General features: G+C 34.2%; 1 protein-coding gene and 1 non-coding gene across 6 annotated transcripts in view; both read right to left on the reverse strand.

Moving 5' to 3' along the window:
* Window positions 1-26,264, reverse strand: part of RPS6KA3 (ribosomal protein S6 kinase A3) — a 104,306-nt gene that overhangs the window by 23,977 nt on the left and 54,065 nt on the right. For all 5 annotated transcript variants that reach the window (XM_032475661.1, XM_032475663.1, XM_032475659.1 and 2 more), the window contains 10 exons: window positions 22,066-22,147; window positions 15,062-15,142; window positions 14,026-14,105; window positions 13,320-13,426; window positions 10,107-10,144; window positions 9,750-9,892; window positions 9,470-9,540; window positions 1,017-1,105; window positions 758-822; window positions 580-682 (listed from right to left, as the gene is read on the reverse strand). In XM_032475661.1, coding sequence (XP_032331552.1) covers window positions 580-682; window positions 758-822; window positions 1,017-1,105; window positions 9,470-9,540; window positions 9,750-9,892; window positions 10,107-10,144; window positions 13,320-13,426; window positions 14,026-14,105; window positions 15,062-15,142; window positions 22,066-22,147 — 859 coding nt within the window. The remainder of the gene's footprint in view (window positions 1-579; window positions 683-757; window positions 823-1,016; window positions 1,106-9,469; window positions 9,541-9,749; window positions 9,893-10,106; window positions 10,145-13,319; window positions 13,427-14,025; window positions 14,106-15,061; window positions 15,143-22,065; window positions 22,148-26,264) is intronic.
* On the reverse strand, window positions 14,742-14,813 carry TRNAS-AGA. Its single transcript has one exon. It is a non-coding gene; the product is annotated as a tRNA-Ser (tRNA).

Below are 26,264 nucleotides of genomic sequence, written 5' to 3' on the forward strand. Positions count from 1 at the left end.
GGTTTGATACAACTAAATGAGAAAATAATAGAGTGCAAAACACACTGTTTTGTATAATACACATGCTGATTAATGAAACACAGGTTACCAGTATCAAAGATGACTTTGCTATTACAGTCACAGTTTAGGCAATTTTAGGATAAAGCACGACACAGGGTATGAATCATTTTGAAGTTACCATACCTCATATAAAGTTTAAGTTATGTTTGGAATTTGAACTTTACAAGTACTTCCAGAATACCACCTAATATTAGAGTTTTAAAGAGTACTATTTATGCTGAAGAGTTTTTCATGTAAAACTAGCTACAGGTAAATAAATACACAACCAAGTAATGTTTTCACATAACTAGTATCAAAGTTTAAGGTACAACATAATTTGAAATAAGATTTAACAAGAATCTTAACAGCTCTAAAATGCTGTAAATGATTTACTAACCACCTAGTTATTGCAGCAGGGATATTGTATGAAGGGGAGAAATGAGAACAGTATAAAGAGTCACACTAGGAAAGATTTTCTGATTGAACAAGAAAAAATACAGATATTGTCTTCCATTTGGGCTTGTCATGTTTTCTCCTTACCTTTGGGAGTTTTTGCAGTAAACTCAGGATCAAAATAGAAAGTATCTTCAGGCCTGCCAGTTGCAGGTTTAAAAGGTGGATGAATTTCTCTTCTATACAGTTTCTGGAGGGAAAAAGAGACTTAGACATGGGTTAATTATAAAAACATATTTCAAAAAAGTTTTCATTCTATACTTACATTCCAGTCTATTGTTGAGAAAAATGAATGTCTTTTAATTTCTTCAACTCCATCTGGTCCTGCGCCTATCAAAAATTAAATAGTTTTGATTAAATGGTAATTTTATTTCAAGGAGAAATATATATTATTTATCTAGTTTTCACTTTTAACATTTGTCCTAATATTTCATAATCCTACAACAAACACAAATATCCATCTCCCCCTTAGAAAACATACACCAATAAACACAAAAAAGAAACAAATTAATTAAAACTGTTACCTAATCTGTTTGCAGGATTTCGTTTGAAAAGCATTCGTAAAAGACTCTGGGCTTCAGGACTCAAAAACTGTGGCATCCCAAGTTTGGCTCTAAATAATAAACACATAGAATAACATTTTATTTTTTGGAGGTATCTATATTTTATTTTTAAGTTAAATTTTTGATTTTAAGATAATTTTGTGGATTCAAAATCAGTTGTAACAAATCACACAGAGAGATCCTACATACACTTTACCCTGTTTCTCCCAATGATAGTTATCTTACAAAACTACAATGTGATATTGCAACCAGGATATTGACAGTGATACAATCTATTGATCTCATTCAGATGTCTCCAGCTTTAATTGCACTTATGTGTGTGTTTAGTTCTATGCCATTTTAAAAACTGAAGTATAGTTGATTTCCAATATTATATTAGTTTCAAGTATACAGCACAGTTATTCAGTATTTTTACAGATTATATTCCATTCTAGGTTATTAAACGATAATGCCTATAATATCATGTGCTATAGAATATATTCTTGTTATCTATTTTATTTTATACATAGTGTTTTGTACCTGTTAATGTCATACCCCTAATTTGGCCCTCCCCCCTTTACTCTCCCCTTTGTAACCACAAGTTTGTTTTCTATATCTGTATGTTTCTGTTTTGCATATACATTCATTTGTATTATTTTTTGATTCCACATATAAGTAATATAATACAGTATTTGTCTTTTTTCTGTCTGACTTATTTCACTAAGTATAATATTCTCTAGGTTCATTCATGTTGCTGCAAATGGCAGAATTTCATTCTTTTTAATGGCTGAGTAATATTCCATTGTGTGTTTATGTGTATACATCTATATCTTATCTCCTCAACCCAATCATCTGTTGATGGGCAATGGGTTGCTTCCATGTCTTGGCTATTGTAAACAGTACTGCTATGAATACTGGGGTGCATGTATCTTTTAGAATTAGTGTTTTCGTTTTTTGTGGATATATGCCCAGGACTGAAACTGCTGGATCATATGGGAGCTCTAATTTTATTTTGAGGAACCTCCATACTGCTTCCATAGTGGCTGCACTAATTTATTTACATTCCCACCAACAGTATACAAGGGTTCCCTTTTCTCCATACCCTCTCCAACACGTGTTACTTACAGATTTTCTGATGATAGCCATTCTGACAGGTGTGAGGTGAAGTTCTATTCCATTTTATCACATGTATAAGTTTCTGTGTCTATCACCACAGTAAAGAAACTGAACAGTTCACCACCACCAGGGTTCCTCAAGTGGCTCCTTTATAACCACATCCACCTTCCTCTCTCCCTGATTCCTAACCTCTGGCAACCAGTAACTTATTCTTCATTTCTACAATTTTGTCACTTTAAGAATGCTATATAAATGGAACCATATAGTATGTAACTTTTTTCATGCAGCATAATTCCTTTGAGATTCATCCAAGTTGTTGTGTGTATCAATAGTCCGTCCCTTTTCATTGCTAAGTAATATTCCATGACATGAATATGCTAGAGTTTATTGATTTACCTGTTAAAGGACATCTGGATTATGTCCAGTTTTGGGCTACTACAAATAAAGCTGCTATGAATATTTGTATCTAGGTTTTTGTGTGAACACATAGTACAATGTTAGCCCAAAATCTTCTAATGAACTTCTTGATTTTTCAGAATTTTGCAAAAAGCACTACTATGAAAGTAAGATCATCTGAGTCTTAGTTTCTGGATCTATTACTAAAACTTTGTGACCCTGGGAAAGCCAATCCCTTCAGGCCTGTTATCACTTCTTCATAAGCAAGGGGACTGGATATTAGATCAATGGCTGCCAAACTATAGATCTGGAACTCTTTCTCAAAGAGAATTTAAGGAATCCCACATTTAAAATTGCTAAAAGAACATATGTTTCATATACTTTTTTCCCTCCCATTTCCTTTAATAGCCCTGCAGGGAAGAAGAGCTGGTGGGAAAGGGGTCTGTGGAACATCTAAGATGTCTGTGGTACACAGTCTGAAAACCACTGGCCTGGATGAGCTTGAAGGTCTGTTTAAGCTCTAATATATAATTTTATTCTTTCCCCCAACCTACAAATTAAGGAAACTAGTGATCCTGTAAGTATGAAAATAATAACACAGCTGAAGAAAATGGCTAGCAGAGAAATTTCTATTTCAGAAATAGATCCATTTATTATTCAGTGAGTTGTTATTGAAACTACTATGTGCTAGACACTGCTTAGTGCTGAGGATACAGAGATAAAAATGACTTTCCTCCATGGTCAGTGGGGGAAGACAGATATAGATGAGCCTAGTACATTAAGAGACAAACTCAGAAGGACATATGTAAAGAGTGCTAAGAAAACAGCAGGGGATATCTAATTTAACATGGGAGATTGTAAAAGGCCTTAAATGAAATTTAAAGGTTAAGAATTATTCATTTGGTTAGTGTTCCCCCAACATTTTACTAAATAACATTAATTTCTCTAGACACTTAGCAACAACAAAAAATATTTCATGATCCAATAAGTTTCTGGAACGCTATTATTATGCCCCCTGTTGGAGACATAGAATAAAAAACACTGCATATAAAAGGCTGAAAAACCTAGAGTAAAGAAGTAAGTATTTTTCCAAACATTTGTTTTTAGTACCTCTTTTTCAGAGAATACCTATTAACATCTTGGAGAATTAGGGTTCTGTCAAAAAACAGAAACAAGGGGAAACACTGCTGTGTTATGTAACAGGGATATAGCAGAGGTCTTCAAACAGTGGGCTAACTGACCAGATTTATTTTCAAGAAGGTATTCCAAGGGAAGTACAGAATGATCTGGAGTGGGAACTGGTGGCAGGAAGCAGGCATTCTACTTAGGAGCTTGACCCGATAGTGTGGGTAGGAGATCACCACGGGTAGGAGACATGAGGACAGTAAGCAGTGCAATGAAGAGGAAAGGCTGGGACAGTGGAACATTTTTGAGAGCGAATCTAATAAATACCTGCATATGCAAGAGAGAAGGAAAAAATCAAGAATGATTTCTAGGCTTCTGGCTTGGGGAACAGGGTGCATGGAAATGCTGCTAACTGGGAATGGAAGAAGAGGAACAGAACAGCAAATAGAGATAAATTTAGTTTAAAAATGTTAAGTCATGCATGTCATACATTTCGGAAAGCCATGCAGGTGAGTAAATGAAAATACAGGTCTGGTGTCTGATAAATTAAGTTAAGAAAGAGTGACTTGGGAGTAATTAAAATGTTGAGTAGTTATTGGAAAGACTGAAGTCAGCCAGGAAAGTGAGTGCAGAGGGGAAGAGAAGCATATCAGAGATGGAACCTCGGGGAATGAGAACATTTAAAAGGTGGTCAGAAAAAGAACAATTTGGACATTAAAAATGATGAATGCAATTGGTTGAATCACACTGATTATTAAATCCTATGAATTCTTTACAGTAAAAAAGGGAAAAGAAAGTCAAAACATAAAAACCCAACTCAATAGACATCACCCCCACTGGAAGTAAGTAACTAGGGCTATGACAATTGGAAATAATTAAGAAGAGAATCAAGCATTTATTCTGCCTTTCTTGTTTGAGCATTATTTCAAGGTAACTAAATAGCCCTAGTTGATGAGTGAAAGTTCACTGTTTCGGAAAATATCAACTAATAAATGAAGGAATAACATGAATAGAAAAATCACCATTTTGAATCTCTAATAAAATAATTGTTTCAAGTAATGATTATCAATGTATGAAACCATTAGATGAAAGCCTGACAGGGAACTTTACAATGGAGGGATCAGCTATAACCATGGGAACCTCATCACTTAAAGTGGGGGCAAGCTGCTGTTGTAAGCCTCCTGATGTGATGCAATAGGGCACAACAGTATGAGCTATGAAATAATCTTGCCAAAAAAGTTTAACCAAAAACAAGACAAAGAAACAAGTGAAACAATATCACAAGGAGAATGTAAAAAATTTCCACACTGCCAAGACGACTTATTGTTATGTAACCATGGAAACAAGAGAGTCACCAGACCTGGTTTTAAACCAAACTGATCAGAGACAACTTGCCTAGGTGAACAGAGTTTTGTCTTGTCCTGTTTTTTTGGTTTTTTGCAAACCAACCAATCAGTAACTGCTTTCCATCTGTGAAAATTAGCAAGAAGAACATACGAATGAACTGATTCCAACAATCACACCTGAGTGCTAACAGTCCCACCCAAGTAACCACACTCCTACAGATGATGTCAACCCACTTATGCCCTGGAAACCTGCCAATTCTTCAACTCCACCCTTCCCAGAAACCCTATATAAGAACAGTGGTCTACTCTGCTGGAGAGACTCTACTGGACCAGCATTGCTTTCCCTTACTATAATAAGCAATAGAATCAGCTTTATGCTTTTTGCTTCAGATATTGAGAGGTGGTTTCATCTTCTGACAAGATAAATCCAGAAAATGAAAAAGTAATTTGGTTTCTACAGGTAAATGGCAGGGGAAAAACAAGGGTTGACTGTTCTAGATGAATAGAAGCTTAAGAAACACAACCAAATGAAATGTGCAGACTTGTAAAGACACAGTTTTGGAGAAAACCTGAAAAATCCGGTTAAGGACTGGTATTAGGTGATTACTACTAGTTTTGATACATATGGTTACATAAGAAAACATCCAGACTTGTTAGCAATGCAAACGGAAGGTGAGAAATGACATGCCCGGAGCGTTTAACATAGTTCAGTAAAGGAAAAAAAGAAAGAGAAAGAGAGAAAGAGAGAGGAAGAGAGGAAGAGAGAAAGAAAGAGAGAGAGAAAGAGAAGGAAGGAAGGAAGGAAGGAAGGAAGGAAAGAAAGAAAGAAAGAAAGAAAGAAAGAAAGAAAGAAAGAAAGAAAGAAAGAAAGAAAGAAAGAAAGAAAGAAAGAAAGAAAGAAAAAGAAAGGCAGGCAGACAGGCAGACAGACTAGACGAAGCAAATGTGGCAAAATCTGGATGACTGTTGAATCTGGGTGACTGGTATATGTATCTTCACTGTATTATTTTATTTCTGCGAATATACATTTGAAATCTTTCATAATTAGAAAGAGAAAAGAGGCAGAGGAGGGATGGTCAAGCAAAAGAGACCAAAAGCAGAATGGTTAGCGGTGGGAGAAGCAGATGAAAGTAGGAAAAACTAAGTGGGGAGGGAGTGGCCAGCAGTGTCAAATACTCCTCAGAGAAACCTTCCTTAACTGGCCCATCTAAACTGACTCCTGCCCCTGCCCCTGCTCTCACACTTCAAGAGTACCCTGGTTTATTATCCTCACTGCTCCTATTACTATTGGAAATTATCATATTTATTTGCTTAAATATTAATTCCTTGTCTCCCCCACTAGAATGCAATTTCTGTGAGACCACAGAAGAGGTTGTCAGTCTTGTTCATACTGCAGCCTAAGTACATATAGCAAGACCTCAATCATCTGTTGAATGAATTGTGTGAACAAATGGTACAAAGAGTCACCTTTCTAACAATCTGCCACTGGTCTACACAATCAGGAGATTATTGATGACCACAGTGAAGAGAAGTTTCAACAGAGTGGCAGAAACGAATGACAAACAGGCTGTGGAACAAAAGCAGCCCAACAATGCTAACAGAAAGCTTAGGCTACTCTTTAAAGAGGCTTTGTATTGAAAGGATGCAGGAAAGTGGTACAGAAACTTGAAAGAAAAGCCAGGTCAAAGAAAGGGGTCTGTTTTTTTCAATGCTAGAGTGTGCCTGTTAGCTGAAAGGAATTGGCCAGAGTAGATGGAGTGATGAAGGTTCAGTGAATATTCATTTATACAGCAAGTAGTTTTTGACCTTTCTTATTGTGAAGAATAACAAAGTGCAAAAAACAAAACAAAACCCCCCAAACTCAAAACTAAAGTACACAGCTCAATGATTGACCACAAAGTGAACAGTCATCTGGCCAAGAAATACAACCTTGTCAGAACCCCTCATCCAATGTAACCACTTTCCTTATTTCGCCTCAGGCTTTTGCCACCTAAATATGGACCCTAAAAACTATGCTTTAGCTTCTCTGCTTTTAAAACTTTATAAATAGAATCATCTATGTAGTATTCATCCTTTTGTGTTTGAACTGCCTTTGCTCAACATTCTTGTGAGATTTACCCAAGTTGTTGCATGTAATTGTGGTTTGATTCTTTTCTTTGCTGTGTGGCACACTACACCCATGGGCAAAAGGCTTCAGCCTATTTTTGTATGGCTTTTGAACCACGAATGGTTTTTACATTTTACAAGTGTGGAAAGAAACAATAAATAAGATTATGTGACAGAGACTGTGTGTGGCCTCAAAGCCTAAAATACTTAGATAGTTTGTCAACCTCTGCTGTATTCTACTGTATGAATATATAGCAACCAAGTTTCCATTTTTTGGCTATTACAAATAATGGTGCTATGAATATCTTGGTACTTGTTTCTAGGTGTGCAACTACCTTGATTCATATAAATTGGGTGCATGCCTAGGAGTGGGGTTAATGGATGAGGTTATACATATATTTGACTTCAGAAGAAATGCCAAAAACTGCTTTCCAAAGTGGTTTTACAAGTCTTTACATTCCTTCCAGCCATGGATGAAAGCTGCTGCTGCTTCATAGCCCATCAGCACTTTGTATTGTCAGTCTTTTTACCGTTAGCTATTCTGGTGGGTATGTAGTTGTAGCTTGTTGTGGTTTTAATTGGCATTTTCTGCTTAATGAAGGTAAGCATCTTTTAATAAGCTTATCAGTCATTGGATATCCTCTTTCGGGAAGTCCCTACGTCTCCTACCTGTGTTTCTTACTGGGCTGTCTTTTTATTGATTAACTGGAGTCCTTGATATATTCTGGAAACAAGCCCTTTGTGGGTTACATGTTATAACTTTCTTCTTCTACTCTCCCAATGGAATATTTTTGATGAGAAGTTACTAATTTTAATGTAGTAATACTTCTTCATTCTTTTCCTTTACAGCTTGTGCTTTCTGTGTCCAAAGACTACTTTTCCTACTCCGAGGTCATGAATATAGTCTTCTATATTTCCTCCTAGAATCTTTTTTGCCTTTTGACACATATACATAAAATATATATATATTTATAATATACTTGGAAATGATCTTTGTGGATGGTGTGAGGTAGGAGTTGTTTCATCTTCTTCTTTATGAATATCAATTTTTCTAGCATGATTTATTTAAAAAGGCTGCTACTTCCCTATTGCTCTTCAATTTCCAATGGTTAAGTGTCTACATATGTATAGGTCTGTTACTGGGCTCTCTGGTCTGTTTTACAAGTCTATTTTCTATACTTGTTTTAATGCCATATTGTCCTAATTACAGTTATAGTAAGGCTTGATACTTGATAAAACAAGTCCTCCTATCTTGATTTTCTTCAGGAGTGTTTTAGCTGTTCTTGGTCCCTTGTATTATCATATTAGAATCAGTTTATTAAGTTCTACACAAAAAGCTTACTCAGATTTAAATTTGATTTGCAATGAAATGATAGTTATGCTGTCCAATATGGAAGCCACTAGCCACACACAGCCACTGAGCACTTGAAATGTGGCTAGCTCAAACAGTGTAAAATACACAGTGAGCTTCAAATTTAAAAATGTATCAAATCTTGATCATTTTAAAATGCTGATTACATGTTGAAATGATAATACCTTGGATATATATTGGGTTAAATAAAATATATTACAATTAATTTTAATTATTTCCTTCTACTTTTTCAATGTTGCTACTAGAAAATTTTAAATTATGTATGTGGTTCACACTGTATTTCTATTGGATAACATGCATCTTTACAACACTGGGTCTGCCATAATGTGAAAATGGCACAACTTTCTAAGTTATTTCGATCTTCTAAAATTTCCTTATGTAAAATTTTCTAAATTTTCTGCACAGAGTTCTTACATAACTTATACTAGATTTATCCCTAGGTTTGCTATTTCTTATACTATTATAAACAGTATCTTTTTAAAAATCCCATTTTCTGTTGCTAGTATACAGACGTGAAACAGATTTTATTTATTGACTCTTTATCCAGCAACTTTGCCAAACTCTTATTAATTCCAAGGATTTATATGAAGATTTGGATTTTCTGTGGACACAATCATATTATCTAAACAATGACAATTTTATTCCTTCTTTTTAAATCTTAAATTGTACTTCTTTGATTGCCTTACTGTACTTGCTAGTACCTCCAGGACAATGTGAAAAGAAGTGGAATAATAAGCATCTCTGTCATATTCCAAATCTCAAAGGTAAAGCTTTCAATATTAACGTGAAGATAATATGAGTACTCTAGATGTATGCAGTTTGCTCTTATTTAAACCACATAATATTGATGTCATAATATCAACAAATTTCTTAGTTATTTCTTATACAACAGCTAACACTCTAAAATCTCATTTTTTAGTTTGAAGCATTTATCTTTAAATCTCATCAAAACATATCCACTAGGGAGTACTTACTTAAGAATCATAGTCATTGTTTCTTTTCGATCTTTTCCTTGGAAAGGTAGTGTACCAGTGAGCATCTCAAACTGCAAACAGGCAAAATAATCAGAGGTATTAGTAAGTATAAAATCTCAAGACCAGAAGGTAAAAAAGCATCATCTTAATTATAACCAAATCTTCTAAAATCGCTATATAATAAAACAACTGATTTTTTTAACAAGTTATTCTTATTACTACTATATTCACTACTGAACTTCTCAAAAGAAAAAAAAAAAAAGGGCACCCCAAACCTTACCATTAACACACCAAAAGACCACCAGTCCGCACTCTGAGTATGACCTCGACGATTAACTACTTCTGGAGCCATGTACTCCACAGTTCCACAAAAAGAATATGCTTTCTTTTCATGGTCAATAGATTCCTTACTTAGGCCAAAATCTGCCAAAATAAATATTGAATTCATAAACATCCTACAATAATTTGCACACAGAAAGTTTAAACTTTGAGCTCCAATATTTACATGAATTATTTAAAAGTCCTAATTCAACTTTTAAACACAAACAATGAGTTACTTAATATTTGTACTATGGCCAACCTTAAAGGAAATTATATAGAGTAGGAGAGACTATTTTAACAAAATGAGGATTTTTACCTGTTAACTTGATGTGACCTTCTTCATCAAGAAGTATGCTGAAAGAAAACAAAGTTAGAAAAGCTTTTCAAACACTAAATAGAGATTTTTAGAAGCTAAAACTGAAATTACTTTGTTAAGCATCAGATCTTCACATTCATTCTAAAATACTGTTTTAGACTGTGAATAAGAAGGCAAAGCTAAAGGAGGGGACATTATTATTTTTTTTTTTGGACACACATATGTAACAAATCCCAAAGGCAGAGCCTTATAAACTTGTATTAATGAGCCAGGGACACTTGAGAACTATTAGGAAAACAACCAAAACCTATACACTTTCAAGTTGCTCCTCCTAATGCCTTTCTGCAGAGGTGGCCTAAACCTGCACAACAGACAGATCCACATATTTAAGTCAAATGTGTTAAGAGTTGTCATTCTCTTGATCATTCTTAAGCAGTTGACTCAATCATTCTCTCCTAGCTTTTTTTGTGACACAACTTACACAGTCCTCTTCTCAACACACCTTCCTCACACTCCTTGTTTTTCCTTGACATCCCTTCATTGTACATGTCATCCAGTGTTTTCTCTCTTTCTCAGTAAACTGAGCGCTCCTAGAGAGTTTGACTTTGACCTTGTTCATCTTGTAGCTCAGTGTCTGGCAGAGCACAGATAAATAGGAAATACAGGCTGAACGAAGGGGCCCCATCTGCAAAGGGCCAATATGGCATTCCAAAGTGTTTGGGTTTCTTCTAAAGAGGAATGAAGACCATAAAAGGCTGACATGCATGGAGGGGAGAGATAATCAGATCTGTGATTTTAGGAAACACTTCAGAGGGAAAAATAAGTAATATTTAGTGTGCTCTTAGATAGGAGTTATGATAAAGCAGACCAAATGGAAAAGATACTCAGGTTTCTGGATTTAGCAGACAACTGAGTGGAGAGTAAGGTCATTAATTAAGGAGCAGTAGAAAGGGGTAAGTACTAAGCTATAAGCCAGTAACTGCAATTCTGGATAGGTATTAGCATACTGACTTGAAAGGTCAAGAAATAAATTGCTTCATTTATATTCAAAGTAATTCCATAATATAGGCATTTCCTTTTAATTCTAACTAAAAAAAATGTGCAAGCCAAATTTTGTTATAATAAAATTTTACTAAGTCAAAAACACCACCAACTTTCCTAGATCATCAATTCAACTATGGTTACAATAAAGTTTACCACTGAGGGTAATTCAGTAAGGACATATTTTTTTCAAGGCTCCTTCATAACAAGGGGCTTGTTAGGAAAAAATCTACTAATCTTGATTATGCTTGATTACAAAGCAGACCAACACATTTAGGGAATATAAAGGGAATTATCAGTATGGTGTCCTCCCTTCTGTCTAATGAATTCATGAAAGAGAGTTCAAAAAAAAAAAAAAGCCCAAAATAAACAAAACCTTAAATCATTCTTGTTAATTTTAAAGAAATTAAAAAAGAAAACATGGCTAAAAGGGCATGACTTATGCTTCCTACAGCAAATGCATTCTTTTAAGATAATCATGCCCATCCTTTATCTTTGAAAGAAAAAGTTAACTCTACTACTCTCAATAAGGAAAATTCCCCTTCAATTACTAATAATTATTTCAGCCACATTTATTATAACAGAATTCTAGTTTAAAGGAATCTGGGAAACCCCTTGTAGTACATACAACAATTGGGCCAAAAGTTTAAATTTCTCCCATGTTTTTATATGATGGTATTTACTTGGATCATTTAATAATTAAATGTTACTTCAATTTAATAGTGTCGTCTAGACATTTATGTGAAAGATCTCATTATAAGCAATCTTACATTAGATCTTATTTGACCTTTGAGACAGGGCCCACGCTTTATATATAATTTTATGACCAACGTTAATACAATGATCTACAATAAATATATTCAATTAAATGATACAAAACACTAACATTTTTGAGTGTTTTATCTTATACTTATAGTAATGTTTTACTTCTAAGGTCTGTAAGTTGAATATTCTCACCAGGAATTGTATCTTATGACAGTGAAATTGGGGAAATGATGAAAAAAACTCAGTCATTATGCGGGGAATAAAAACAGAACCATATGAAACTTATTTGAAAACAAAATACCTGAAAAACAAATGTAAAACGTGAAAGTACAACAATTTGTAAGTGATCACTCAATAAGATTCCAGAGGAACATTTCCTGTTTCCTGTTGCAATATGTAATTTACATTTTGCATGTAACATTTTAATGTAAATAATATACAAAGTCTTGATAAAAATGATAGTTGTACAACTCTTTGAATATACTAAAAACCACTGAATTGTGCACTTTAAATGAATGAATTGTATGGTATGTGAATTACATCTAAATAAAGCTGCTTTTAAAAATTCTTGATAGAAGACTCTTGTTTATATCCTTAAAAAAGGGAAAAAAATCTTGCTCAAAATATCAACAAATTAGAGCACAGTATTGTATACAACTTAAATAATATTAACTTCTTGATAATCACCACTATAAAAGCAATGGGAAATTTGCTCAACTCACACTAATAATTTGAAATCATGTGGAGAAGAAAATTTTCAATAAATGGTGTTTGGACAAAACAATTCGCTCCATGCCATCCCCTCATACCAAAAAATTTCCAGATGGAGTTAAAAGTAAAAAAAGGAAACCATAAATTTAGAAGAAAAATAAATACCTGATCATGAGATTGGGAGAGCCCTTCTAAGAATAAAAGTCATAGAAAAAAAGGAAAAATTGGTAGATATGACTGAGAAAAAAAATACCTGAGTAGGTTAAAATAACATAAAGTTAAAAGATTAAACTAAAAATATGTATTTTCAGCATATGTCAAATGGTTAAATTCTTAATTTGTAAAGAAAAGCCTCTTACAAATCATCGAGAAAAAAAAATGACATTCCAAAAACAAAAGAAGAGCAAAGGCCATGAACAGAAAAATCACACAAAAATACAAATTTCTAATAAACCTATGAATATAGACTTCAACTTCATTAAAAATCAAAGAATGCAAATGAAAACAAGATATAATGTTAAAAGAAATGCTGATTAACAGATATTTAAAAGTATGAGAATACATAGTGTTAGCAGAAATGTAAAGCACAGGCACTCTAATCCAATGTTTGTGCTAGTTTGATGAAATAATACTATATTTATTCCCTCCTAAATAATTATATTAGATTCTATTCAACTTAGCAGCATGATTCCTTACTTTTCTGGTTTTAAGTCTCTATATATTATTCCCAGGCTATGTAGATGGTCTAAAGCAAGCGCAAGTTCAGCCAAGTAGAATTTGACATCTTCTTCTGTGAACATCACCTGAAATAAAATAATATTTTTTCTGTCTTTATTTTCTTTCCATGTTTGTTATTTTTATTTAAAGTTCCATCTTAAAGTTTAAAGATTAAAAAAATCACAAATACGCTAATTACCTGTAGTTTCAGTCACAATTTACTTATGAAAGGAATTTGCAAAATGATTGAATCAGTCAACTAGTCAGTTACTAAATGCTAAACATGAACCATGAGGGAAATACTTTTAAAATTTTGTTAAGTAACAACTATATTTAGAGTGTGCTATTATTGCTCCACCACAGTAACATCTTAGAAACGAAAAATGATCTTGAATATATGCACGCTGAATTTCCACTACCAATTGTTTAAGGATATCTTGTTGATATATTATTGCTTCTGAAAAAACTGCAACTAAAAGAAGCAGGACAAAAGACAGTTTATCAATTTAAAAATCCTACTTTCAGAATAAATTCAAAATTAGGAAAAATAACTCTTTGGCTTTGATTCTTCAATGTAAGAATCTTGTGCCACTAGAGGAAATATAATAAACATAATATTGAAATATAACAAAGCTTTAGTTGAAACAGGATGCATATAGATTAAAAATAGAGAATAATTATATACCTCTTTGGATAAGCGTGTAAACAAATCTCCTCCCCTGAGAAAATCCAATATAAGATACAACTTCCCTTCAGTTTGAAAAGCTGAATGAAGAAATGAAAATTTCCATTAAATTCAACTCATTCACAAATGAATACTACTTTTAGCAAGTTAATAACTATACCATAGATCTAAACTAATTTTTATTTAGAAGATAAATAACCACTGATTTCTCTTCGTTTCCATGTAGAAATGTTAAATGTAGTGTTTCTTATTATGGAACCACTAGAACATTTGTTAGATTTTATTCAGGCTATAGTCTCTCAGGAATACAATAGTTCTAAAACATGTGATCAATAAGAGAAAAATTCCCAACAGAAAAAGACTTATTTAACCATGAAACAAAATATAAAAACCACATCACCTAACTACAAAAAAAAAAAATGTGGATTGGTTAGCTCTAATTACACATAATAAGAATCACCACACTTTTCCCCACTGAGAAAAAGCACATATGCCTTTGGGGAAAAGAAAGGTGATAAGTTTCAGGATATTAACATTAAGGATCTTTCTTGCTTTTAAGTTAGTCTAACACACATAGAGTATAAAATGCTGGTACACTGTTGTTAATTATTATAATTTATAAAATTTTCATTATCTGTTCTTATGGTTTTCTTTTTTTTTAATTATTATTTTTATTTTTTTAGGGGGTAGGTAATTATGTATATATATTTATTTGATGGAGGTGCTGGGGACTGAACCCAGGACCTTGTGCATTCTAAGCACACGCTCTACCACTGAGCTATACACCCTCTCCTGTTCCTATGGTTTTTCACTCAGAAACTATAATGTCTAAAAGAAACATGAAGCTAAGTGCAATAAAAGCTTCTAAAGTTTATCTAAGAAGTAATGGTTTAATTTCCATGACTTTACCATATGTATCTACTAAATACATATAAATACACACAAGTAAACATTTATATACATTAGTATATCTGAATGTACTCAGAAGTGGGAGAATGAGGTAAAGGGATGAAGTGGAAGGTTGTTGATAACTTACCATAATGCAACTTGACAATAAAAGGATGATTAACTTCTACCAAGATATCACGCTCCATTTTTGTCCGAACACGGTCTCGAACTATAAAATAATGCACATATGGCTACACTGTAAAAGCTTTCAGAGACAATCTTTAAAGCAAAATCTCTTTTTAAATGATTATTTTAAATAAAATTTTGCTTATATGTATAAAATGTTATACATATAAAATTATTATATGTATAAATGAAACTACTGCCCTTGAAATTTCAAATTTAGTAAGTATTTTTTATTAAATTTTGTTACCAGAAGATATTGCATATATTTACAAAACCTATCCTTTATGTTAAAAAAATAAATACAGAGAACGTATTAGATGGTGGCTTTAACATCAAACTTGCCAAGTATTTTAATCAAAGTTATGAAAAATGATCCCCAAAAGACCAACTTTTTAAAAACAAGGTATTCTATTCCAATAAAATATTAAAACAAACAAAAAAAAAGAAATAGGTTTTAACACCCCTATCAACTCAACAAACATTCATTAACCATCTACAAAATGTGGCAGACATGGTGAAGGGTGGATATATCTCAAAAGGTATATTATGAGGGAGGCAGGAGAGGAGAGGGAGAAGAGATACTGTGGTGCAGCTAAAAGAGCAAAGGCTTTTTGGAATTAGAAAGATCTGGATTCAGATCTGTGTCATCCTGAGCAAATTAGTTATTTATATTCTGAGCTTCAGTTACTTCTCATCAATAAAATAGGGATAACACCACTGTATCTTTGGGGATTGTGCGACCATTTGAGATGAGGTTTGTATATCCCAGGACCTGCTATATATATGAGAGATATTCAATTAAATGGTAGCTATAGCACCATGAATATGATAAAGGGATAAAATGATGTATTACCATCAACAAGTAGTACAGGAATTCAGAAAAGGGAAAGATCAGTTTTACTTGCATAAGAAGGCTAAAGGGAAGAGATGGAGTTAGGGACTTTTAGAGTAGAACTTAGATGGGCAGGAAGGATTGGACCTAGAAAAGAAAAGCCCAGGTATGGAGCACCAATGCAAGCAAGGACATGGAGGCATGCATGATGAACAAGAGGGAACCAAATCAGTGTGGAAACTGGGGAGGGGAAGTAGGGAGGATCCAGATTCTTGACAATCTGGAATGCCAGGATGAATTTACATTTGACCTGTAAACAAAGCTCTCTTTTACCAACTGAACATTTCTTGAGCAAACTCTATGTGCCAGGCACTGTGAGATGCAAATACAAATAAAATAATCTCAAGAAGCTCATAATCCAGTGGGAATGACAGACAAGTAAACAGTTGATTAAAATAATCATTTGATAAGTACTCTTGTGTTGGTAGCTCAATGGATTTAAGAGATGAAAATAATCATTCACTGAAGTTTTTTTTCTTTCGCATAATAAGAAGAATAAATCATAAATAACTTTTATTCTTCAGGCCAGAGGGACTGGTGTGTGAAAGATTAAACAGAAAGAATGGGAAAGAGTCTTTTCTGGTGGCGGGGGTGGGGACAGAGAGAAAGATGAGTTGGTTTTCTTGTCAATTTAAGGTGACCACTGATATTTAAAACACAGAAATAAGACCTCCAGGAAAAATAAACCAAGAAACTTTAAAAAAAAAAATCCTGTTTCTCATTCTACCAGTTTTCCAACTCCAACTGGGAGATTTTGGTGGCAGTGACTGAAAATGGGCAAAATAGGAATAGGAATCAACTGTTCCTGATGTCGATGCAGTCTTTTAGTTGACCTGTCTTGCTGGTATATCAAATTAGGTATCAATCTCTGATTTCATTATCTTGCCCTATCACTACAACTCTGGTGTCTTATGTTCAACAGGCCCTTTCTATTATTTATGTGAATGAGGTTTATCACCTAGGCCTGCTGATAATTCTATTCTAGTCTAGCCCAACCCTGCTCTTTCTTCTACTGTTACCCATACAATCTTGGATTAGGTTCCCATTACTTTGAAGTTGGATTCCAAATTTCTGCCTCTTTCAGTAATTATACAAAGGTTATCATTTTAAAAAATCACCCTTCTGCTCAGTAAGCAGCAAAAATATCCACCAATATATTTACTGTACATTCCTCTTGTATTATTCTACCACAATGAAAAGAACAAGTACTTGGGAGTCAAGAGCTATAGTTCAGTGGCCATGCTAATAACTAGGTAAGTTACCTTGGTCAAATCCTTTCATTGCTCAGGGACTTCCTGAGTCCTTCCCTGTTAAATGAGAGGCTAGAACCGGATGATTTTCTTCCTATTATGATTATCTTATGAGATGGTTTCCTTATATGTAACAATGATGAGACCCTGTTTAGTTCAAAATGAACAGTGAGATTCATTCACTAAAGAATTCCTTTCTTTTGTCTGAGGTAGGACTGTGTTAATAGTTCTAATTTGGTTTCTTTCACTTATATGAAGACCTAGTGCCAAATATAAATCATTTACAATCGGGAATTTGGATTAGGATATTACTGGTTCAGAAGAAGGCATGTTTTATATTGGTTAAATTCTAAGACCTAAAATAGAATTTGTTAATACTGACTCATGCTGGCAAAGCAAATACATTCCTCTGAAATAATTCTTATTATATAGTAATTATTCGATTTTAAACTTTACTTGATTTGAACATGAGAATGAGTAAGAATGTGCTGTTTATATTTCTAGAATTATATATTAAGAAATTGCTTTGAGCAATGGTTTACAAAACCTTTTAAGCCCAGAGACTAATTTATTAGGACAAAAGTCCCCATAAACTCAACCGGACACTTCTGACTTTTATTTGATCCTATTTATTGTATTAACAGAAACTTTAAAATGGAAAGAGACTTCTAGTTAAACATGGATGTTTTACTTTCTTCCAAAACCTCACTGAAATTACAATAATGGAAGCATTATCACAAATTCACAAGGACAAAGAATAGGAGATGAAGCAGTAGCAGAAGGTTTCAAGTAATTCACACAGTAGATCAGAGAAGGCTAAAATCTAAGCCTAAGGAAAAGAAGCCAATGAGAAATAAGCAAATTCTTGCCAAAGAACCCTTTCCAATCAGTTTTTTGGTGCCTCACTCTTAAATGAGGAAAAGATAGCAAAGGATTCCCAGGTATTTGAGGAAAAGCTCTAAATGTGAAAAATAGCTATCAAGTAGAAAAACACAGACCTGATCCTGATTTGAACAAACTGCAATAAGAAAAATGAATTATAACAATAGAGACAATTGGAAATTTGAACAGATTGGATATCTGTATATTAATTTTTAGGTATAATGATAGAATTGTATTATTTCTTATAAGAGTCTTTATCTTTTAGATATACATACTAAAATATTTATGGAAAAAATTATACAACATCTGGGATTTACTTCAAAATATCGAAAGAGAGGAAGAGGGAGAACACATAAAAAAAGACTGATCATGAGTTGAGAAATGTTGAAGGAAAGAGAAGGATATATGGGGGTTCTCTACATTCTTCTGTTTCTTCCTGTAAATGATACTTTCCATAATAAAAGGTTTTTAAAAATAGAATAGAGAACAAGGACAATCTACAAAATTAAAAATAATGGTAGAAACAACAAGTCAATAGAGGGATTTGAAGACAGTTGATAAAATTTCCTAGAAAACAGAAAAAAAGACAAAAATGGAAGATAGGATTGAAAAAAATTAAAAATTAAGCAACAATCCAGGAGGACCAAACATATTCAAAGAGTAGCAGTTACAAAATGGAGAAGAAAAGACAAACTACTTTCCCAGAACTAAAGAAACAAGTTTCTAGATTGAAAGAGACCACCTCATATTTGGTATGATGAATTTTAAAAACCCACACTAAAGAAATACCACTATACAAATTTCAGAACACCAGGGATAAAGAGTAGATTGATTCTAAAGACTTATAAAGAGAAAAAGCAGCTTACACACAAAAGACTGAGAATCAAATGGCAATAAATTTCATAACTGCTACACAGGAAACTGGAAGACAATGAAACAATGCCTTCAAATATCTGAGGGAAAACTATTTCTGACCTAGAATTTTATGTCCAGCCAAATTGTAAATTGAGGGGGTAGAATAAAGGCATTTTCAGACGTGCAAGGTTATGAAAAATTTACCATCCATTCAGCCTTTCTGAGGTAGTTGCTAGGAAGATGTGTTCCACCAAAACTAGTAGGTGAACTGAGAAAAAGGTAGACACAGAATTTAGGAAAGGAGGTCTAATACAGCACAGATGTGAAGGAAATGTGACTCCAGTATACCATTTGGCTCAGCTAGGAACAATTTTTATAAAGCATTATGAAAACACTGCTGGGAGGACATGAAAAGGGAAATTGTGTGTAGGTGGTAGTAGAAGAGAACCAAATCCTAATCTTCCATAGTAGGAAGTCATAGATTATGTCTCCAAATGAAAACAATCAAAGAATTGCAATATAAGATTACTGAATGTGGAGGTAAATGGCAGAAGCAGCAGCTAAAGAGATGGAAGTCACTGTCTCTGTGGGTCAAGAATTGGGATAGGGAGGAGGGCAGGAAAAGCACTGCTACTTTTTAAGACTCCATACACATATTATTTTGATAAAAATAAGGATTAAATTTAAGAACACATCAGCAGTCTACAATTCCAATATGTCAAGTATCTTCACTTTTCTATGGTCTCTTCTATAGTTTATATCTATATAATTTTATGTACTTGGGGTAGCCAAATCTGTTGTAATTGTTCACTTACATATTTTCATTATGTTCCTTTTTGTGATTATATTTGAAATATTTCATTTAAATAATATTCTAAGTGGTATACCATAATTTTCTAAACATTCCTCTATTTTTCCATATTTATAAGATTTCTAAATTCTCAGTATTATAAATAATGTTGCAATGAAAATTTTCAACCACACAAACTTCTTCTTTGAGATTATCTCCTCTGGTTAATTTTGCAGCAATAATGGCTCTTTGTATATATTGCAAAACTGCTACTTTAGGTTGCTATCATATGAAATGATAACTCATTATTTTATATGCATCTCTTTATCAGAAAACTGGAACATTTTCACAAAAATTATTTATTGTATCCCCTTGCATAAAATGTATTCTAAACTCCTTTAGGTGGAGGTCGTAATGTTATTTCTTAGGAACTCCTAACTCGATCATTCCTTTTACATTTATTAGTTGGAATTCTTGTAAGAAAGAGCTTTCTCTTGCTCCCCATTAATTAATTTATGGATTAACTCATGGAGTCTTACTTTATTCAGTGCGTTGTAATCTATCACTATTATTAACTATTGCAATGTTTCAACTGTCCTAGATTTGGCCAGTAGGATCCTTTTAATCAATTCCTTATATTTTATAATATTTGAGACAAATAATTTCCTGATTTTCTATTTATATTACTTTTCATTGTATGAAAGGTCACAATTTTTTGTGTCATCAATTTGTTTGTAATTTGTGATTTGCTCAGTCTCTCTTCACAAGTTTCCTAGGATGCGTTAAGTTGTAAAATTCAGTTAGAGTGTTGTCTATTATGATATAGGGTTTAAGAGAACACATTAATTTTTTTCCTGGTTGCTCAGGAGTTTTTCAAACAAATATAAAATTATAATTTAATTACCCACTGTTCTGCTTTGTCACATAGCACAGCAAGTGCTCAATATTTTTGTAACAAATACGTTAAACTTTAATATACAATACTTTTTGTATTATTTTATTCTACTGGCTTATATGCCTGTATTATTTTTCCCCAAAACACACTGAATTATTACTGCTTTAAATAAGCTTTAAACCTGATAAAGCTTGTTCCTTTCTCATTCTTCTTCTTTTTTTGAATACTCTTTGAAGTGTACGCTTTTCAGATGAAATTTTGAATATTTCAAGGAAAATGAAACTGGAATCTTGAGGTTATGGAGCTAACTGGATGGCTAGAGGAATATGAGTCAACAGTTTCTCCGAAAGGAACTGAGCATTTATGTCCCTTCCTCATATCTTTTAGGTTTCTCAGTTTCATTGTCTCCTTTACGTATATTATAGACAACGCAAATCCTGTCAAAAACATGAAAACAAATTACTTTTGTTGCTTTTGTAAGTGAACTCTCTTAGATAAGTTCCATCTATGCAGTTCTATAACATGGGATTCATAAATATAAAATTATAAAAATAGTGATCTAAAGTAGGGCACTGAGGATATAATTTAATTCCCTGGTCCTAGCAAGAAATCAAGTAAGTAGTATGCCAGAGGGTGGAGACTGAATAGGAAAAAAAATACACTCAGGAAGGGAGCAAGAGAGTGGAAGCAAAGGATGGTGTATATTGAGGAAGGTGAAATTTCTTGAAACAATGACAATATCCAGCATGAGTTACTAACTGGGAAGGGTAACATCAGAGACAATACATGATCACCACAAATATTCCTTCCAGAATATTTAAAAACCTTCAGAAATTACAGGTAAGTTGAAGGAAAAAAAGAATGCTAGGAATCAATACATAAAACAATTAGAATTTACATGGTAAAGTAACTAACAGTGCTATATAAAAGGAAGATTTAAGTATTTTAAAATCTATGTACAATTTTTCTAAATGACTATTTACCTATGGGCCAAATCTGACATTAGATTTTTTTAAATCAAAGGCTTAGAGTAAAAACTTACTTGGAGACCAGAAGTCAAAATGATAAAGTCCTTAGAATAAAAGCTATTTTGCTTCCAGTAAGTCAGTAAGTTTTCAAAACATTAAAATAATCATGTGAATTAGAAGATAAATGAAACCCAATTTTAATATGCTAAACTTCTACTTGCCTAAAGCCCAAGAATTTAGAACACTTCTTTTAAAACATGGCAACTGATTCCTAGCCTAGAAGGAAAAATCTATGAAAAGAAAGTCTAAATTCAAAGACAGTAACAGGAACAGATTCAGAATGTAAGTAACTGGCCTAGGAGACACGTGCAATCTGCTGAGACTCTTCAGTTTGCTCATACTACACGAACACTACAAACAGTGGCGGCACTTACCTTTCAGTGTGGCCTTCTTCAATACTTTCATGGCGTAAAGCTGTCTAGCATCAGAGCCTGAGATTTTTTTGACTAAGAAAACCTGTATTTAAACAAGAGAAAGTAAGTTTTATAAGGTATCCCAAACTACACTACCGCGAAAATAAGACCTCTACTGTAATAAAGCTTATTATTAGAAAGATTGATACATTAACTATTTTCCTTAAAATGTACCAATTATAAATACAATGCATTGTAAACGGTGGTTATAACTTTGGTGTCAATATAAGTGAATATATTTTTGTTGCTGCTTGTCAATTCCCAAAGAGCATGTAAGATATAAGACAGAAACAAACATTTTAAAACTATGCAGCAATTAGAGAAAAGCCTAACATGTTTAAAGTATAACACAGGTGGTGATTGCTCTGCTTTTAACAAAACAAAAATTGTTCTCATTCCATAAAAATTGTTATACAGGAGTTCCCCTTGACCACAGTATTCTGTTGATTCAATTCTTTTGATGAATAGTCTTTTCTGTACATGAAACCTTTACATAAATTTCTCATTGCTGGGCAGAACAACTTAAAACACTTTCAGTGAAGAAGGCTACTCACAAATATTTAATGTCAATTAAGTCAGAACCTTGCCCCCCATCTTTTAAAAATCAAATACACACACATACCCAAATATGAAGAACACAATTCCCTGCTATGTTACTGGGCATCTTGATTTTCCAAGTGTTTTTAGCTGCTTTCAAAAATAAAGTGTGGGATTTATGCAAAATGAATAAAGTACGCTCTAAATAATTCACGGTCATGCTGTAACATGGCTAACACAGAACTACCAATAAATCCCCTCTACTCACTTTGATCATTAATTTCATGATCTTTTCCATCAAACCTTTAAACAGACCTGCTAAATGGACCTGAATTTCACCTTTTTCTCCTACTCATTCTTTCCTAGCTTGCTATTGAGCTGCCACAGACGGAAGAAGAGACGCAATTACAATGAAGAATTAACTTTAGGGTCAGCTCTCAATTATCCGTATTAGCACACCAGGCTACTAGCACAAAATAAAAAAAAAAATGATTCATTCAACTGATTGTAGGGCGAGGCAGAGTTCCTCACTTCGAGAAACTGTGCCAAAGGTAATGGGCAATGTTCTCAAGTTGAGTGAAAAGTGCCATACTGCATACAGAAACAGTGATGCAGGGTATGTTTCTCTCCCCAAATCATCTCCCTCATCCCCTCACCATGGCCCACCCTTGAGTTCCTTTCAGCCTGTTAGCAGTGAGCCAACCTAGAGAGAGAAAAGTGTTCTCAATCAGGGCGGTTCCTAAAATGGAATAATGTTCAAATGTTAAAGGCAATCAGAGATTATGAATATTTCTGAACTGAAATAAATTCAAATTAGGTGGCAATAATTAGGATTTATCTGATATTTACTGCTCACTCTTAAGATTCCCTAATCAAGCTTCTTTGTGCCACTCTACAAGGAAAATTCTCCCCATGGGTTCCAAACTTTCTTCATTCTTCTTGGAAAGCACCTTCCTGATACTTTTCAGCACTTCTTGGTTTTCGCAAAGGATCTTCACAGACATTTATAATACATCATCATCATAATTTTGAGAGGTGGGCCTACTAAACGATGCCTATTTAATAGCTTCCAAGCTAGGGCTCTGAGAGGTAAAATAATTTGCCTAGTGTCACAGTGGAGGTATTGGGACAAGAACCAGGCCAGCCACCCAGTTCTGTGCCCCTGTTCAGGGCACTCTTACTGTGTTCCCTCTAGCTGGTCACCAGTCAAGCACAGCAGGAGCAGCAGCAGCCCCAGATGCCATGGGATCTTCCCCCATCAGCATTTCTGACCTTTCGAACTGCCCCATGAAGCTATTCTAGGCTCTGACAGGTCACCCCTGTTTCCTTGGCTTAGACTGGCTTTTTAGGATGAGTAAGACAAGAGATGCCCTATTTTTAATGCTTGCTATTTATAGTAAGGTATTTAAGCTACTTTTAAAAAAATAAAGGGAGAAGCATTCTAACTTTTGGAAACTTCACTAATTGTGTTCCCTGAAAATCTAATGTATAGAAATAAAACCATCTACTTGAGTTTATCCATAATAAATTGCATGATAACACAATCTTGTAGCAGATACTATGTACTTGGTCTTATTTAATTCTTACTACTACCCTATGAGGGCAAGACTATTATTTACTCATTAATTCTTTCCAGAATTACATGCTAGGTACTGTGCTTCTGGTTCAATGGTGAGACATGGTACAGGCATGCATGGCCCCTGCACTCACGGAACATACAGTGGGGGAGACAGTTAATAAACAAATCATTACACAAACAAAAACCTGCAACTGTGGTGAGTGTTGTGAAGATGACGTATGTAATGTTCTGAAAGGGTAAAAGATAAGAATGTGACCAAGTAAGGATGGTTGAAAAGACTTCTTTGAGATCATAAGCATGAGGGGAGCTAACCAGCTGAGGAAGGGGTTGGGGTAGGGGTAGGGCAGAGTGTTTCTGGCAGAGGGAATAGCACATGTAAAAGCTTTCTAGTGGGATGGAGGCTGGTGTTTACAGACTGAAAAAGAAGGCCAATGTGGTCAGAACACATTGGCAAAAAGTATATAAGGTGACGTTGCTGAGGTAGCTAGGGGCCAGACTGAGGGGCTCTTCAGCCATCTTAAGAATCTGTCTTTATCCTAAAAGCAAAGGGAGGCTACTGCAGGGTTTAAGGAGTATAAGACTAGCTCTCTTTGGCTATCATGTAAATGACGGCTTGAGGCAAGAATAGATTTGGGAAGCCCAAGTTAGGAGCCTCCTGCAATAGGCCAAGGAGCAACGGTGGTAGCACAGACTGGAGGAGGGGCAGGGAGGAAACAGGCATGATTTGAGAAATCTTTACTAAATCAATAGAACTTGAGGACAGATCAGATTGGGGGTGGGCAGAGGGAAGGATGGAGGCTAGAGGGATATGTCAAGAATGCCTCCCAAATTTCTGGCTTGCTTAATTAACTGGGTGCCATTCACACTGACAGAAATGAAAAGAGAGGTTTGGGGGATAGGGGAAAATCATGAGTTTGGTCTTAGATTTGCTGAGTTTAAACTGCCTTTGAGACACACAAAGAGAAAAAAAATAAGCAGCTGTACATGGAGTTCAGAGCTTGGAGGCCCAATCTACACTGGAGATATAAATCTGTCACATCAGCTGTATGTGGGTTTTATTAAGATAGTGCGCATAGAGAAAATAATTAGTAGGGAGTACAGAGTGAGGAGAAGGTAGCTAGAATGGAATTTCAATACTTAATGACTGTCTAGAAGAGGAAAATGGGGCACCAAGAGGTTAAGCAACTTGCTCAAGTGCACATAGCAAATAAGTAGAAGAAGAAAAAAAAAAAAAGAATCCAAGTCCAGCTGACCTAGAGCCCAAACTTGCAACCAGTATTTTCTGCTGGCTACTTTAGCTATATTTGGATTAAAAACATCACTTTGGGTTTGAAAGAGGTTAACAGCTATAAGAGATTACCTATGTTAGCCAAGAATTGCTAAAAAGTCCTATTAAAATACACAAGAGGGCGAAACTGGTGTTGTTTTGAAGCTTGCAAAGCATAATATCTTCAAATGTTTCTTCACAGAGAGGTGGTAAGCACGCACTACAATGTGAAAGTTGAATGCAATCTCAGGATGTTCCTCTTGCTGAAAAATGGACTAGGCAGATCAAGTAGTAATGATTATAATGCTGTACTGCTCAAAATGGAGTACAGGAAGGGCTCCTGAGGTATGTGGCAGGGGCACAAGGAACACTTGAAGAAAAATGATAAAGATATTGCATCTTCCGTAGCAATTTTAGTTGTGGGATTTGGGAAATAATTTTGGATATTAAAAACAAACACGGATATCACTGAACAGGATGCAATCTTTGCATTCATTTTTAAGGCAAGCTATAATTCCCCGAAATTTCATACTTGTAGTGGTTACCCCCCACCCTAGTTCCTTGGGAGTACCCATTTACTTTCTGCTGATTTTACGGATAGTCTGGAGGAAAGATTGAGGTGCACTGTTATAATGTATTCCAAGATCACCTTTCCATTTTACACGAAGACTCAAAAGGAGGCCAGTGTATCACGGGAACATTTTGTGGTTTTTTATCATTCAAGAAATGTAATTAGAGAGGCCATATAGTCTTGAAGATCAAACGAATATGAAGTGA

The sequence above is a fragment of the Camelus ferus genome, chromosome X (assembly GCF_009834535.1).
Source record: "Camelus ferus isolate YT-003-E chromosome X, BCGSAC_Cfer_1.0, whole genome shotgun sequence".
NCBI classification, from domain to species: domain Eukaryota; kingdom Metazoa; phylum Chordata; class Mammalia; order Artiodactyla; family Camelidae; genus Camelus; species Camelus ferus.